At 40.8% G+C, this 16,750-nt stretch overlaps 1 protein-coding gene across 12 annotated transcripts in view; it reads left to right on the top strand.

Annotated features, from left to right (window-relative positions):
- The window catches only part of DMD (dystrophin), a 1,259,796-nt gene that overhangs the window by 1,203,776 nt on the left and 39,270 nt on the right, over positions 1-16,750 (top strand). For 11 of the 12 annotated variants that reach the window (XM_082049442.1, XM_082049444.1, XM_082049441.1 and 8 more), the window contains 4 exons: positions 6,852-7,018; positions 9,123-9,234; positions 15,012-15,148; positions 15,933-15,971. In XM_082049442.1, coding sequence (XP_081905568.1) covers positions 6,852-7,018; positions 9,123-9,234; positions 15,012-15,148; positions 15,933-15,971 — 455 coding nt within the window. The remainder of the gene's footprint in view (positions 1-6,851; positions 7,019-9,122; positions 9,235-15,011; positions 15,149-15,932; positions 15,972-16,750) is intronic. The other variant, XM_082049438.1, reaches the window with a different exon arrangement.

The following is a 16,750-nucleotide window of genomic DNA, read 5'->3' as shown; positions in this document are numbered from 1 at the left end:
TCTGAGAAAAAAAACATGGTGTTTATGCTAGGATAAAACAAATAAAATTCATAGTGATGTAACACACAAAAACTGCTGGAGTTTCTAGCAACAGCCCAAGCACAGCTGGGCATAACCTTTGACATGTTCATAAATCACAAGGGCGGAAAACCTGCGTTTTCCTTCTCTTACCTGCACTGAAAAATAGGTGTTCTTCTTACCTCCAGTAAGGGGAGTTTCATCCTGTCTTTTTCCTCCAGGTGAAGCCTCATTTCTAACTTGCAGAGTGGGAGGATGATTTGTGACCTGGGTTGCAGCAGCACAGATGATCTTCCAGGAGGACCAGAAAGGGAGAAGTAGGGAGGCTCAACCGAGGAGGGAAATACAAAAATGGGGGGGACGAAGTCCTAGAGAGAGGAGCAGAAATCCAAGTGTAGGGAGAGCCCTGATGGAGGGGAGAGAGGAGAAACTAAGCAGTGGGGAAAAAAGGGACGCCCTTAGGGAAGGATGGTAAAAGCAGGAGTAGGAACAATAGTGGTGAAGCAAACAGAAGGGTGGGTGGGATGAGGCATGAAAGAAAGGAGCAGCCAAGAATGGAGATGAGGGAAGAAATAAGACCTTTCCATGAGAAAAGTAGGAGTACAGAGAGATGCTTTTGTGTAAGGTGGTGGTGATGTGGGGGGCACGAGGGTCTTTGGGCTGTGGGGAGTGCAGGGAGGAGCAGGGAGCGGCTGGAGGAGCTGGGCAGCCAAGGAGGGATGGCACAGGGCTCCCGGCGGCCTCCTTTTTCTGAAGTGAGATAATTCAATTTTTAAAAATAGTGTGGGAATTCATAGTTTACTGTGTAGAAACTAAATTAAGTCTTTGTACGCCCACGGTGAGTAATGCTTTTTCTTTAGTGGTTTTTTTTTTTTTCTTCCTTCTTTCTGGTGATGATAAGCCAGCAATACATTGCAGTCATGTCAGAGTCTGTAACAAATGTGTGCTTCAGAAATGGCTTTCCCAGCCCCCTTAGGTTAGGTGCCCTGGCAACGGCCTTGTCTGACTGCAAAGCGGCAGGAAAAAAAAAAAATAGAGGGATGTTTACTGTTCCCTGCGATAACAGGGGAAATCTCTCCAGCTCTTTTGGTTTGAAGTGCAAGTCCTTGGGAATGAGGGCTGGGGAGGGCCAGTTCCCAGCCCAGCTGTTGGCAGCAGGCAGCCCGCTGCCCACTCCTACCTTCACATATGAAAGGTGCTGATAGTGTGTGGGACAAAAAGGATGTTATGGGACTCATCTTTCCTACCTGCTGCAGGGAGATTAATTTCTGCTTTAAGATTTTAAAGAATAAGAAAACAAAACAAAACAAAAAAAACCCACCAAAACAAAACATTTTAAAGTGACAGCGAAGAGCTTGTTCTAATGACCACTTGAAGATTCAGACTGCATCGAAGTAGTCTATAGATCTGTGAAGCACTGAATGAATTAAGTACTACTGCAGTGTGAAAGTATTTTCCTTTTAGGTCTGTGATCGGCACATTTGTTAAGTAAACAGGATGGGGAATAGTTATGGACTGAAGGACACGCTGTGTTTTAATCACAGTGGAAAATTATTAATATGCTTTCCTTGTATAGTATAAATAGGACCTAGGAATTCACATCACTGCCTTGGTTGAGCTACTGTGACATTGGGATGTTTAAGAAATGTGATGCGAAAACAGAGTGCAGATCAGATGAAAATGTCTCTTGCTGTTTCTCAGTAAGATTTTGGATATTTGGTTCTCTGTTATAAACTGCTTTAAGTGTACTTTCTTCTACGAGTGTACTTAGAGTACTTGATGTTAAAAACTAGTACAGATGAAGCTAAGAAATAGTAGAATATTAATTCATACCCATATTTTAAACGTTCTTCTTTTAATTCATTTTGACAGAGGAAAGTATTTTAATACTCTGTGTTGCATAGTCTTCATTTCTAGGTTTGTACTTGCTCAACGATAAGGCAAGATCAGCCTGTTTTTTACAACCATTTAACTGTGTCCAAATCCAGTGTATTTGCTCAGACAAATAAAAGCCAAAATAAGGGCTTGTTAGTCCTTTTAGGTGGAGTTTGGGTATTGCAAATCCTGGGCCAGGACCCCAAAAATGACTTTGGACATAAATGCTGTGATTTGAATTGTGGTTGGGCACTTGTTTTGTGAGGGGGGGTTCAGGGTTTCTGTCTTGTGGTTTGTTGTTTGGGGTTTGGGTTTTTGGTGGGGTTTTTTTGTTTGTTTGGTTTGGTTTTGTTTTGTTTTTTGTTGTTGGTTGGCTGGTTTTGGTTGGTTGGTTTCGTTTGTTTTTTTAACAGGAAATATCACTACTGTGTACAAATAACAATATATATTTATATAGAGGTCTATATGAAAATAACATACAAATGCAGTGTTCCTCTTGAGGAACTTGATGTCTTTTGTTAGATCCAGGTAGCCCTTGTTTCTATTCATTGGATATTTATTCTGCTTTTGGCTCTGACAGGGAGAGCTGGCCTAAGGGAAATAGCAAATCCTTTCTCAAGCTGCTATGCTGTAAATGTCATGAAAGAGCAATTCTGGTTTTATTTCAGCGGGATTTTGTGAACCTGTGCCTGACTTCGGGAGGCACTCTTGAAGAGTCCTACAAGTGAACTGCTTTGAAGAGCTATTTTAAAATGGTTTAGGGTGTGGGGGATGGAGAGCAGGAAGATGGTGTTTTTCCAGTGTGGGTGGGTGGTATAAGCTGTACACTAATTCACTTCTGGGTTCATGTTTTTTTATTTTATTGCTCTTTGCTACAACACTAAAAACATTGGCTGGGGTAGATAATGCAATCAAATGTAATGCAAGAGATCAAAGGACCGATTTTAAGCATTTGCTCCAAGGGTTGAGGCACATGCAAGCAGTTATCTATTGCCCCAAGTTACCTTTATAATAATCCTCTCTTGACCACGAAACAGCACTTGTCTCGGAAATGATTAGTTCTTGACTTTTGTTTTCCTGCCAGCCAGCAATGGGGAGAACACAAACATATTGAGAAAGCCACTCTAGAGTGGAAGGTGAGGTTGAGTGGGATTTGGTCTGACCCTGGGGAGACAAGCTCTGCTGTTCCTGGCTTGCTCTGCGTTTTTGAGCTATAATAAATTGTAAGAATTGTATTCCTCATTTTGGTCTGTCCAAAATAAGATTTACCTAGACTAACATAAAGCTTTCCATCCTGAATTTAAAGCACCATTAAACTAACCTTGTTAAGTTATTTCTAACTATTTTCCTATACTGCACATAAAGACAATATAACTAATGAAAAATGTTATCACAAGTTTGTGCTAGATTGTTTAACTCTGTCCAAAACTATATCACATTGTTCATGTAAAATCATGACTGTATGTTGGAACATATTTCATATTGTGGACAGATAAAGCTAATATAGCATAGAATATTTTTAAAACTACTAGCTGAGAAAAAGAGGGGTAAAAATCTGAAAAATTCAGCTACTAAGTATTGCGTAAAGATGCTAGCACCACCCAACTTCCTTTTCCCCATTGTTTCTGCAAAGTAAATACTCAAAAACAGATGTCTGGAGCATAATGAATTTGAATGTCCCTCATAACAAATTGTTACTTGTAAGCTGGAAGGGGCTTTATGAATTTTACTTTATGATTCACTCTGTTATTATCATAAAAATTGGGACTTGCGCAGAAATGTGTTCAAGAGAGGAACCATTAATATACTTTATAGCTTGATCTTGTTGGTTCAGATATGAACTGTCTGAATTCAGGCTTTTTCCCTCATGTAAAATCTTGAGCTGCTGCCTTTACCGGATTTAAAGATTATTAAAAAAATCAGCAGCTCAGGGAACAGTCGAGAACTGCCTGTCCTATACTGTCTGGCCCTGACCAGCTTTTCTCCACGTGGCTTTAAATCTTCATGTAATATAATTCAGAACCAGTTCTGATACATTTTAATGCACCTAATCTCCCTGAGCGCAGGTTTTGTACAGCCAGCGTGCCGAGCTCTGGGTAGGCAGCCATTGGGACTGCTGGCAATTGACAGTGACTGCAGAATTAAAATAGATCTTTGGGTGTTACAGAAAGTCTTTCGTCGACGTGATATTTTCTCCACAAATTTAAAGCAGCCACAAGTGGAGAGCAGCGCTTTGAGCGGCTCATTCTTATTCTGACTGCAGCTTGCGCTGCAGCATTTCCGTACACTTCATGTTTTTCTATTAGAAATGGCATATTAAAGAGATCCTCTTAAAATTTTTTTGAGGCTTAGAGGACCTCTGTATAGAAAGCATAGTCTGTGAGGCAGGGTCATGGTTTGCTGGCGTAGTTCCTGGCTGATGCTGGCTTACTGAGTGAGCCACACAAAGTCTCCCCCCATCCCCTCTACTGCCCTGGCTGCTAGCTGAAAAAAGAGATGTATAGATTTTATAAATATGCCTTTCTTTTAGGAGAGTTCTAGAATTAATTCTATTGAATTCACGAATGTCCTGCAGTAGAAGGTAGTACCCGCTGTTCCAAACAAATTCTGTTGCCAGTGTTGTTTGGACTTGATTGGACTTTCGATTTTCTCTCTTTTTTTTCTTTGAGGGGTTCCTAAATTCCGTAGCTACATGAAAAAACAGAAGAGTAGGATTTAATGCAGGAGTCTTCAGAAATATTTCAGTGTGTGAAAACAAAAGGTTATTCCATTTCATACTAGAACTGTAGTGAATGTTAAATTGTGGGGGGCTTTATCTGAATAACTGTGGATATGTTGTGGTTTGATGGTTTTACCCCAAACATCCAAAAGGGTGTGTGTGACTGTACTAGAAGTCCATATATGCGGATCTTAAATTAAGTCACAGGAGTCTCTAGATTGTTTCCCAAATTAGCATCTCAAGAAGAAAGAACCAACCAAAAAAATCTTTTTGTTTCTAATTAACCAGAGTGTTGCAGCAGCATTTTAAGTCAATTTTAATGCAATGCATTATTCAGGATATATTCTGGAGGGCTTTTTGTACATCTTTCTTGTGGCCAGGGCTTCTGTCTAGGAGGCTTTGCATTTTTCTCCGTTTGCAAGTATTGATCAGTTAACTTGTTTGTCAAGATTATAAACAGTTTTAGCATAAAAGTAAAATTTAAAAAAAAACTAATTGGTTTTTCTTATAGCTCTCTCTTGTTTAGATCAGTTGTGGTATTTTTTTCTCCAAATTTGTTGCTAGCATTTTTAGTTGAATAAATTTTTAGCTAGGTCATATTAAACTCAGATATTATGAGAAACTGGAAAAGTAACTGAGAGCAAGCATAAAAAACGCCAGCACTCAATCCCCTATTCATCTTGGTCCGTGTACATGATACATTAATGCTTATTATTTATTTAAATGCTTCAAATAGGTTTGGAACCACAGAGGAAGACAGTCTGCGTTGTGAAGTTGGAAATATAAAAGACTGGCCCGCTGAGGGCTGTATTTGAAAGCCTGGAGAAGGAAAGCAGATGATTTAAATATATTCAGCCCATAAATATGCTGTTTCTGTTGGGTAGCAGTGAAGGAAGTGTCTCAAGGAATTGAATTAGCACAAAGTGGTGGTTTAGAGAAATGGAACGGCATGGTATCCCTCTTCGTTGCTTGGGCTGTTTCCTATGCCAACCTGTCCTCCCTCCCATCTTCCCCGCCAGATCCCTTCGCTGTTTCCCCTCATCCATCACCTCGCTTTCCACACTGAAACCAGCTCCCAGGTTCTCAGATAACCAGTTTTCTACTGGCTTTGCACCATATGGCACACCGGAGAGACGTTCCCCATGAATGTTGACTCAGGCACTTCGCCATTTTTCTTGAAGTCCCTTTTGATGCTTCTTCGCCTTTATTCTGCGCTGTTCTTTGCAGTGGCTGGTCTGCCCATACAGTGGGACCTCTGCCCAAGCAGGCAGATCGCTGTTGTCCCCCATTGCCTTGTGTTTCTCGTCGCTTTGCTGTTTCTTTTTCCATACCGTACATGGTGCTAGGTAGGAACAGTATATCATTTCACAGAATCATTGAATGTCCTGAGTTGGAAGGGACCCGCAAGGATTTTTTGGTATTTGAATGGTGCGAGCTGCAGTGAAATTACCATGGAAGAGACATCTGAAATAATCACACCAGTTATGATGTGATGGGAAGGCAGCAGAGGAATGGGGCTGCCTGGCAGTGCTCAGGCTCCTCGGCTGTTGGCAAAGAGGCCGAAGTGGGAAGTAATGGAATATGAGGCTAAATCGATCATATTCTATGTGACAAAACTGTATTGTGTTTGCAGGCAATGACAGGAAATTTAGAGATGATATGGTGGGAAGAGGGATTTGGGGGCATTTAAGGCAGACAGAGAGGTTACGTGTTCAACAACAGGCTTGAGAAGGGATTTGAATTATTTCCCTATGCATTAATTTTGAAGAAAGGTCAGTGTAATAATGAAGGATGTTAAGGCAAAAGGAATTCTGATCAAAAGACTTGCAGTTTTTAGGGCTTGGATAACAAACTGTTTGTAAGACAAGTGAGAAGCAATGCTATGCAGGCTCAGATAAGACAGATGGAAAACACAAGATCAGGCATCAAAGGTGATCCTGTAAGTGGATGATTGTCTTTGTGACAGTAGCACGGTAGTGCTGTCTATTGTCATAGAGAATAAGAGAAAGAGAGATTTGAAACGTTAATAATAGTGTTCAGTTCCTGGCTGGAAGGCAGATCCTGGAGTTTTGTTTTTTGTATTTTTTTTTAATGAATGACTGTACTAGGGGAAAAGCTGGAGTATATTCAGGGAAAAGATACAGAGTATATAGGAAACAAACAGCTTGTACTGTTAATGATCTTGTAGCAGACAGATCACCCGTGCTCAGCCCCTGTCTTTCTTCCCTCTGTGTTACAGGCCAACAACAAGCCGGAGATCGAGGCAGCCCTGTTCCTGGACTGGATGCGGCTGGAGCCCCAGTCCATGGTGTGGCTGCCCGTCCTGCACAGGGTGGCCGCCGCCGAGACCGCCAAACACCAGGCGAAGTGTAACATCTGCAAGGAGTGTCCGATTATTGGATTCAGGTACAAATTGATTGCCTGTCCATCTGTGCTACTGCTTAGTGGATCAAGGGCTCCACTTGTTCCCAGGCAAATCACGCACTTGGTTTTATGCTTGTTGTTCAGGGCAAAAAAATAATTGCAATGGAGAGTGGCACCTAGACTGGGTACAGTGATGCAAGAGTTGAAGAGAGCAAAAATTATGTCAGTTAAGATGTGGACCTTCCTCTGTGTCCCAGTCCTTCTGTGCCTCAACCAAAGTATTGGTGGATCACACAACTAATGTGATTTGCTTTATATTCAGTCTGTCCTATATATGCAGTTATGCAGTTACCTTTTTTGAATTGGATCCTAATGTCATACTTGCTGTCATGGTATAAAGCGAGGAAGTGCCTTGAAAATTCACAGGCATGCAAAGCTACGTGTGCATTTCTCAGAGAAAGAATGTAGTTGGTGGAACATTAACCTGGAGTGGGGGAAATGTTGCTGGTCTATTTCAACATCTGGATCGACAGCATGGTTACTATGGCAATGAATAAGTCACTGTGTTGTAAAATGGCTGTGTGTTGGTATGCCTGTTGAGAATCCACTTAGCAGCTAAGTAAATACTCACTTTCAATTATGCCTAGACTTGTTTTATCACTTTGCTTCACAATAGCTGCTTTGTATGGTTTCTGTCCTTGTTATGTACGGTCTTTTTTTACCATTGGCATTTCTCCTTCTATGGTATCGTGTTGTTTACAAAGAGCTTTCTGTAATTTTGTTTCTAACATCCAAATAGACAACAGCAGCAAGCACTACCACATAGAAAAACCATCATTTTGCTCTAACCTGGGAGAGTATGTATGTTACTTTTATGCCTGTAGTGGGGCAGTGCTTTCTCCTATGCAATTTCACAGGCAGTGGGAAATGGAAGAAATAATGAGAGTATTGCTTTGTTTTGAATCTGAGGTTTTCTTCAGTGAGGCTGTTCCTCTAATCATCTAAGTTCTTCTCCTTCTGCTTTTATTCCCCTTGTATATCTAAGCTGGGAAATGATAAATATTACTGAGGAAGAGCTAGGGATGGAATGTGAGTAGTTCAACACATCCACAAAGTCTGATTTTCCTGTTCCCAGATACAGTTTTTGAAACTACTGAGTTACTTACATGTTTTTTAATAAACAGTCAAAGACAAGTAGGTAGAATTGAAAAATGCAGCACTTGGAAAATCAAAGGATGGCAAGTGAATGGATAGTCTGTAGTGAGCATTGAGAACTCGGGAAGTGGACACTGGAGCTCTCTGTTTGCATCTAATTTTACTTGTCTGATCTCATCTGGGTCTTAAATTTATATAACAAATCTATTATCATGATAGTCGAATCTGTCGCAAATTTTTTCTCTAGCTTTGCAAGTCATTGAAACCCTGTGTACACACTTGACAAAAAGATACTGTATTGGGAGGCTTTTAGAAAGCTAATACTGTGTGCCTCGTTATGTGTAAAACAATGTTCTTTTGAGGTCATTGTGACTGAACTGCTTCACGTATTTGGAACAAGACAACCCTTATGCCTCCGGCTCTTTCAAGTACTTCAGCATAGCAGATACAACAGTTAGCTGCCTCACAGAGCTGATGAGATTAAATAAGGGCCCGAAAGCGCATCAGGAGTTTTGCATGGATGGAATGCCATACAGGAAAATAGTTTTGATAGAGGTGCTGGGAAGGACACAAACAAATTCCTGCCTTGTGTGCAGCACTTAGGAGTTTGATGGACTGACTTGTTGAGGAGGGCGTTACTTATTTGAATTTTACTTCCTCGGGACATTCTGTGTTAGGAATCATGATGATGAGGAAAAGAACTGAAGTTAGCATTATTGAAACAAAAAGTGTGGTGATGTCTTTGTGTGTTAAGAGAGAGTGATTGTGTAGAAATCTTTGCTGTTGCCCAGTGTTAAAATCGTCCTTGAAGATTCAGATCTTTGATATACAAACATCTGAGGCAGCAATAGCTGTCCCTCGGTGGCGGATGAGCATTGCCCAGCATTGCACACCGGGGAAGAGAACTTACTAATGCAGAAAACTTGACAAGCTGATATGAAGCATTCACGTACAAGTTCTGAAGCTGTGGGTTCTTTTCGTCGTCTTTTAGGTACCGAAGTTTAAAGCACTTTAACTATGACATCTGCCAAAGTTGCTTCTTCTCTGGCCGTGTTGCAAAAGGTCATAAAATGCACTATCCCATGGTGGAATACTGCACACCAGTAAGTAGCTGTTTTACTGACCCTTACTGTCCCTTCTTATGTAGAAAGGAAAAACTTCATTTCCTATGTGCAAGGTAATGGAGCATTTGGGTGGCTTTTCTTTCCCCTCCTATAATTACATCACCTTTTATATACTATACATGCCAGCAATTTCTGATGCTTAGTAAAAGATACTCCAATGGTCTGAAGTAAATTGAAGTTCATTGTTTGTACAATGTTGTGGTGTTATATACTACCGCATGCTAATGACCTGTTCTGCGTTCAGTGCCATAGTTCACTTTATGGATCCTGCAGGAAGCCTGTGATTTGTGCCAATACTCATTCGTATCTTAGGGTACAATGCTTCTCCATATCAGTGTGAGATTTTTCTTCCTTTCCTCAGCAAGTTGCCGCTTCACTTGTTTTCCCCGCAACACTACAATTGCATTTTTAATTTCTTTACTATTTAGTGGTACCATTGTATTGTATGATCACTTGATGACATAAAATACCAGGGAAGTTCTCAAGAGTAGCAAGTGACATTTCATTTCTGAAGACTTGAAGCTGGGGTGCTCAGTGCAGCACAGTGAAGATGCCCTGCACTGATGGTGTTGTGAGGGTCTCCACCCTTGTTTCACAGCTCTCAAAAGGATCACTTCTGCGTAAACATTTCTTTCATACCAGACAGCTGGCAAAGGAAATTCCATATTACTCTCTGTGTGCTCTTTTTTCTTTTTTGACCATTCATGACCAGAGCAGAGGGGCATAAATTGGAGGAGCTCTCAGTCACCCCTCCATGATGCAGCACAACTGAGCTTTCAGCTGCCCTTGCACTTGGTTTGTGATAGTCTCGAAGCAGTGCACTCTCTGGTTGTCATGTGACGGGGTGATCCCTACCTCGCTTCCCTGAAAATAACACCTATGCCAAAAATAAGCCCTAGCATGATTTTTCAGGATGCTCGAAATATAAGCCCTACTCCAAAAATAAGCCCTAGTCATAGTTCATTAAAAAGTAAATTTAAATAGTGTCCAGGCAGCTATGTGTGTAAAAGAAGTAGTAAGTTTTGGAGCAAAAATTGATATAAGACCCTGCCTTATTTTTGAGGAAACAGCGTAGTCTTCTACTTTCATCTGCAGGTCAAATCCAAATGGTGAAAATAAACCATAAAAATTACACATGGGCTAGCCTTATGAAGTTATATGAACAGTCTTTACATCTTCATCCAAACAGAAAGGCATGGCTGAAATGAAGTAAAGACTCTCAGGTTTTCTTAGGAACTTAGGAAAGAGGGAGAAAAATTTATTCCCCTAAAATATTATAGTAAAGAAAATCCAGTATTTTTGTTAGTTTTAATCTATGGGTATTTATTTACACTATCTCTCAATTTTTACTGTATCACTTAAATGGCAGTATTTAATCTGAATCTCAGCAAGGGCAAGTAATGTGCGTTTGCAAGCTTTTTCTGGGTATTCACTGGCTGCTACTTTTCAGTGTCCATCCCCCAGGGGTTGAGGTCACTGGAAAGGGCGATTTGCCTGAACTGCTGTGCAAGTCAGGGGAAGTGCTGGGGCTGCCTGGGCGGGTCTGAACAGATTCCTCCATCCCAGGCATTCCTACAGCAGACTCTCATGGTCCCAGTCACAGGCACAGCAAGCAAATGACCGGCCGCGTTGGAGCATTCCGTCCAGCTGCAGCTGAATACCTCCTCGCTGAACTGGCTGCAGTTTTGGTTTGCAGTTTGCCACTCTTATTCTTACTAATAAGTGACATGGGAGATTTATGAATGACGCATGGAGTGCACATGCCAACATCTTGCTACTATTTTCTGAACCTGTTCATAAGATGTGTTTTGAGGAGAGAGAGACAAAAAGGGATTGTGAGACACCCCCACAACCTGCAGCAGCTCAGTGCCACACGGGGTCCAGCAGGCTTCTGTTCTCCCTAAAAATACAGGTTACTAATAGGCGAACACTGTGGTGAACAGAAAACCTGCAACTGCATCCAGATTGCTGGATTCAGAATAAAGAACCATTCACAGCCAGTACATTTTTTTGTGAATCCTGAACTCCAGCAGCCCGTGCTAATGTGCTGTGCCTGACTGCACCAGCAGCCAGTTGAATTAGAAAAGGATTAACTGAGGGGGGGGAAAAAAAGTGAATGTGACGCACAGCAAGCCCTGATCTTTTTTGTATTGCTGCTATTGAAAAAATAAACCCAAGTTCTATGTGACTCAACAAGACATCCACTGAAGCTATCATGTCTAGTATGTAATTGTTTTCTAAATGAACAAAAAGGGGTTTGCAGGTGGGAGAGCATTTTTTCCTCTTGCTCCAGACAAATCTCTCACCTTAAAATGTGTTTTGGCAGACAGAAGACATTTGATGCCTTCTTTGATGTATCTTCGCAAAAGCTAGATGTGCACAATGAAGTCTTAGGTATTTTTATTCCCCTTTCCTCTTACGTCCAGGAAATTTTGGAGCACTGCAGTCTTCAATTCTGCTTAGGGGAGATTGGAGAACCTACATGAAATATCTGAGGGATTTGATAACTTCTCTCCTGCAAAAGGCTGAGGCAGAAAAAGAGCAAAGCAGGTCCCTAATTTTCCTTTAGACAGAAAAATTGCCACAATTATTCCTGAAAGAAAAACAGCTCATTCTATTGTTCAAAGAGAGGTGACTTTTAAAGAGGCTTCAAACAAAGCATAGAAGGCAACATTTAGACTGGGATTTAAATGTAGGATCATTTTTCTGTTTGGGTTTAACGAACAGTTACAGACCAGGGTGAAAAACACCTTGTTAGAAGGAAGCATGTTAAACCGAGATACCTGTCTACAGCCAGTGTTTACAGTCAGGGCTGAGCTCTGCGATGGGGATTTGGCAAGGCACTTTCTTAAACCAAACGGGGAAATGTCAGATGGTGATAAAAGTTCTTATGTGAATGTGAAGAACTATTTCTTATTAAATAGCTTTCATTTCAGTATAGTTTTGGAACATGCTCGACCCAGCTGCCTGTGTATTGTTTTGATTTAAGAGAGCTGGGGTGCTGAAACTCCACTGTTTCTTCCTCGAAAACTAGTTCTGTTGAGAATTTTGGTTTGGATTTACTCTAAAAATCATGTGTCAAAAGCATCTGTGGAGTAAATCAGGAAGTTTGGCTGCAAATAGCCTCAGTTTATCATCTTGTCCACATAATAATCAGATCATCTTTGCCTTTCTTGTGCTCCTTGAACATTTTTTAAATGGCATTTGGATCACATGAGAGGTAGCTGCTACTTCTAGTTGCCACTAGAAGATATATTTTCTTCTTAGGATTCTTGTGCTACCAGCTAGATCAGGATGTTTCTGTGCAAACACACCTTTTTAGTGTTTGATTTTTGTGCAGAAGGTTCAGAAGAACGAAGTGCAGTAACAGTCCCAGGAACGTTGAAGCGAAGAATGTTTTATTGTTAATCGTACCTGAAAACACTTAATCCAAATTACAGTCAAATGCAGTGGAAAGTGTTCATATTGAAACCAGACAAGGCAGGAATAAATGGCTGTAAATTACACAAGCGAACAAAGTGGACAGAAAGCTGTGCTTAATCCGTTTATATGGAGACTAAATAGTAAGAGTTTTTCTCTCTTCCCAGCTGATGTGCTCTGTGTGCTCTCCTGATGCCAACCTGGCTGGGAGCTTTCCTAGCAGGCACTGCAGATGGCAGAGGGAATTCCCTCCTGCTGGAACATGTGAGACGACCTCAGTAAATCCACTTTCCTGAGTCCTCTGGGTGGTCTGGGCATATTTAATACCTTCTTTCCCAAAAATATCTTTACTTCCAAGGAAGTGATACTTGAAAATACTTGAAAATTATCTCAGTTTCTGAAAAATACAGATGCTGCTGTACTGGCTTGTACGTTCTGCTGTGTCACTTCTCTGCCAGTCATTGCTCACACAGAATTTTCCTACCAGGCACACTGACCAGAAAGAAAGCTGAATTCTCTCCAGCTTTACATGAAGCTTGTAGTTGTCGTAAGTACAGGGATCTTTGTCCTCTCTGCTAAAGTGTTTCAGCCTTTGTGCAGATCATTTCTCAGGTGCATCCTTAATTTTTCTACCCAGGCAATCGTTAAAAATATATACATCTGTGTTTCGGCAGCTCTGTAAAGGCTGCCTTGACTGATGGGTCCCAGCACCTCCTTCCTCTCTAAATAGAAGGCATAGAACTCATTAAAAAATGTCAGAAATATTAACTTTTCCCTCATTTCTTTCCTTCAAATTAGATATGCTGGAGAAGCAATATCATTATGTGGGTCAGGAAGAACTTAATTTACTGTAGCAGAGCAATATTTCAGGGTCGAGTGTCTCTGCGAGGTGCGGAGAAGGGAGTGCAGCCTGACTAAGGTAACCACAGCCTTCCATTAAAATTCTTCGGAAAATCTCCCAACTCTTAATCAGGCTCACAAGAAGCCTTGCATCTTCCCTGCAGACATCCTTTGAACTCTTCCTGGCTCCTCCTGGTCTTCAGGAAACTAATTCCTCTTTGTGCTCCTCTGCTGGTCTCTACAGCAGTGAGGAAAGCTGACTGCAAGCAAGGGAGTAGAAAACTTTGTGCAAATTGTACTCTCCTCATGGTATTGATCTTAAATTCCTGCTAGCTTCAGATTAAACAGGCGCAGGAAGAAATAACTGATCTAAGAGCTTTCAGCTGCTCCCACCTGCTTTTTTTGCCTGTCTTTGATTGAAATGTTAATGGCAGAGGAGGCTGAGAAGGGAAACTGGAAAGAAAATGTACCGAGAATAAAGGTCTAACTTTCACAGACTAGGAAGTCTGTGAGATACAGATGACGAGTATATGGTAAGACTCAGGATCCATCCAGTGAAGCGGCTAACTGGACACAAGGTTGTATATCCTCCATGTTGCCATTTAACCTGGCAGGCAGCTAAACACCACACAGCCATTCACTCCCCTGCACACCTCACCAGTGGGATGAGGGAAAGAACCAGAAAAAGAAGGCCAGCCTCGTGGATTAGGATAAAGATAGTTCAAGAGGATAGAAAATAATCATAATTATAATAATGGTGATAATAATAATATATAAAACAAGCGATGCACAACACAGTTGCTCACCACTCATTGAACCGATACCCAGCCAGTTCCTGAGCAGCAGTTATCCAGCTATCTTTTCCCCAGTTTACATATTAAGCGTGATGTCATATGTTATAGAATATCCCTTTGGCCAGTTTGGGTCAGCTGTCTTGGCTGTGCCTCCTCCCAGCTTCTTGTGCATCTCCAGCCTCCTCGCTGAAAAGTCCTTGACTTGGTGTAAACATTGCTTGGCAGCAACCAGAACATCTGTGTATTACCAACATTCTTTTCATGAGAAATCCAAAACACAGCACTACACCAGCTACTAGGAAGAAAATTAACTCTGTCCCAGCCAAAACTAGGACACTTGTTACAGCCATTTTAGTGCTGAGCAAAAAGCAGGCAGAGAGTACCCCAAGCCAGATGAAAAAATGACAGATTCTGGTCTAATTATTGTTTGTCCTCTTTCAATCACCTGAGATGAGACGTGAGCCTGCCAGGGTTTTTTGGAGATTCCCTTTTTCCTCCTTCCTCCCCACTAGCAGTGTCACTAGCAGTACAATTTGTTGTAAGGTGATAAATAAAGAAAATTTGCGGTTCTGGAGGTCAAGCCATTGACAGCTCTGCGTGGTGTAGCCACAGCTCTTCCAAGTGACCCAGCAAAGGAAGAGGCAATTGAAAAACTGTCATAATGTTGTGAAAGATGATTTCATTGTGATTTGTGGCTTCCAGACAACTTCAGGAGAAGATGTCCGTGACTTTGCCAAGGTACTAAAAAACAAATTTCGAACAAAAAGATATTTTGCAAAGCACCCACGAATGGGCTACCTGCCAGTGCAGACTGTCTTGGAGGGAGACAACATGGAAACGTGAGTAGCTCTAGAGTGTCTTAAGTAGCAATTCATTTGGTATGCTCTTTGAGCTTCCCAGCTGGTGCCAACTCCCTTCACTTCCTAAATGCATAAAGCCTCTTCATTTCTTTCATTTCTGTTAACCTCGGCTGGCAGGAAAACACAAGCTGGGGTTCCAATTGCCATTGCCTTTATCTGTTTTTACCTGTCCTTAAACAGGAACTTCAACTTCAGTTAATAAAAGAAAAATACTTACCATCTTACTGACAGCCTTATAAACTTCTAAGTTTGATATGGCAATTTGGAGACTAATGATGTCTTCATTAAAATTTATTTTCTTCCAAAGAGATACCCTTCTGTGGTTTTATTTTTTTAATTAAGCTATTGTGTTTGCAAGCTTCCCAACTGATTTCTTCTTTTCTCACCCTATAAATTTAGTCTTATTAAATCGCTTTGATGTCTTTATGGCAAAAAAACCCAATAATGGTGCACATTGAGAAATCAGTGAGTTAACCCAGTTCCCTTTGGTTTTTTTGTACAAGTTTAATGAGTTGTTTAATGGCAATTGCACGCAGCTTGTTCTCGCTCTATCACTTTCTCTTTTCTAATTTTAGATTTCAGTTTTTTCCTCACTTTTTCGTTGGTTGCTCTTCAGAGTCATTCATGTTGGTCTGTTGGATTTCTGTTTTTCAGTTGTTGTGATTTTTTTTTTTCTTTTTTTTTTTTTAAACCTTTCTGTAATTATTTTGCTGCTGAGTTTTCTTCTGCCTCTCTCTTCACCTCCTCATTTTTTGTCTTGCAGTCCTGTTACTCTGATCAACTTCTGGCCAGTAGATTCTGCGTGAGTACTTTTGCTGAAGTGTGCTGCTGCTGCCGCTACTGCTGCTGCTGCGTTCCCTCACTTTTTGTTTGTTTCTTTGTTTAGTTTTACATAATTTCATTTCCTTCCTTCTTTATGATTATTTGCTTTGGTGCACTTTCTGAAGGAATGTTTTGATCCCAGACGAGTAGAATGGGATAAACGCAGGAATTCCCAGCAATCGTGGATCGTGTACTGTATACTCTTTCTGGAGTATGTATTTTCATTGAATTAACAGGGATTTTGGTGCTGTCCTACTAATGCTTATGAGAGTTTGTCATTTAAAAGCCTGTGTTTCTTAATAAGTGGTGATCCCTCTGAATGTATGCTAAATGCTTTTTTGAAAGATAAAAGTTGAACCTGATGGATTGAATTCAGTTTCAGGAATAACATTGTTTTGTATATAAAGCTATAATTTGGTTTTATGTGCAACCGTGCACACTTGCACACTCATGTGCCCCAATTAGCCCAAAGCTCACTGGATATTTTATTACATTTTCTTAGATACAGTAAGGTTTGTGGAGGCAGGTTGAAATGGGGAAATGTTTACTGTATTTTTTCAGAAGTTAAAAAAGCAGGATTTTTCAGCTATGAAATGGATTTTCATTCCTGCACCATTCCTACACTTGCATTGTCTTACTGTTGAAGTAATACCCTCAGCATAAACTTACCATTATGGCATTTGCTACTACTAGTGTTACATGGATTATTTTAGAATAATGTTAAATAAGGATTATTTTTAATTCACATATTGATAACAA

Source organism: Streptopelia decaocto (genome assembly GCF_964273445.1).
Source record: "Streptopelia decaocto genome assembly, chromosome: 1".
Taxonomy (NCBI): Eukaryota; Metazoa; Chordata; class Aves; order Columbiformes; family Columbidae; genus Streptopelia; species Streptopelia decaocto.
The sequence above is the reverse complement of the archived record's forward strand: the minus strand, read 5'-3'. Positions and strand labels throughout refer to the sequence as shown.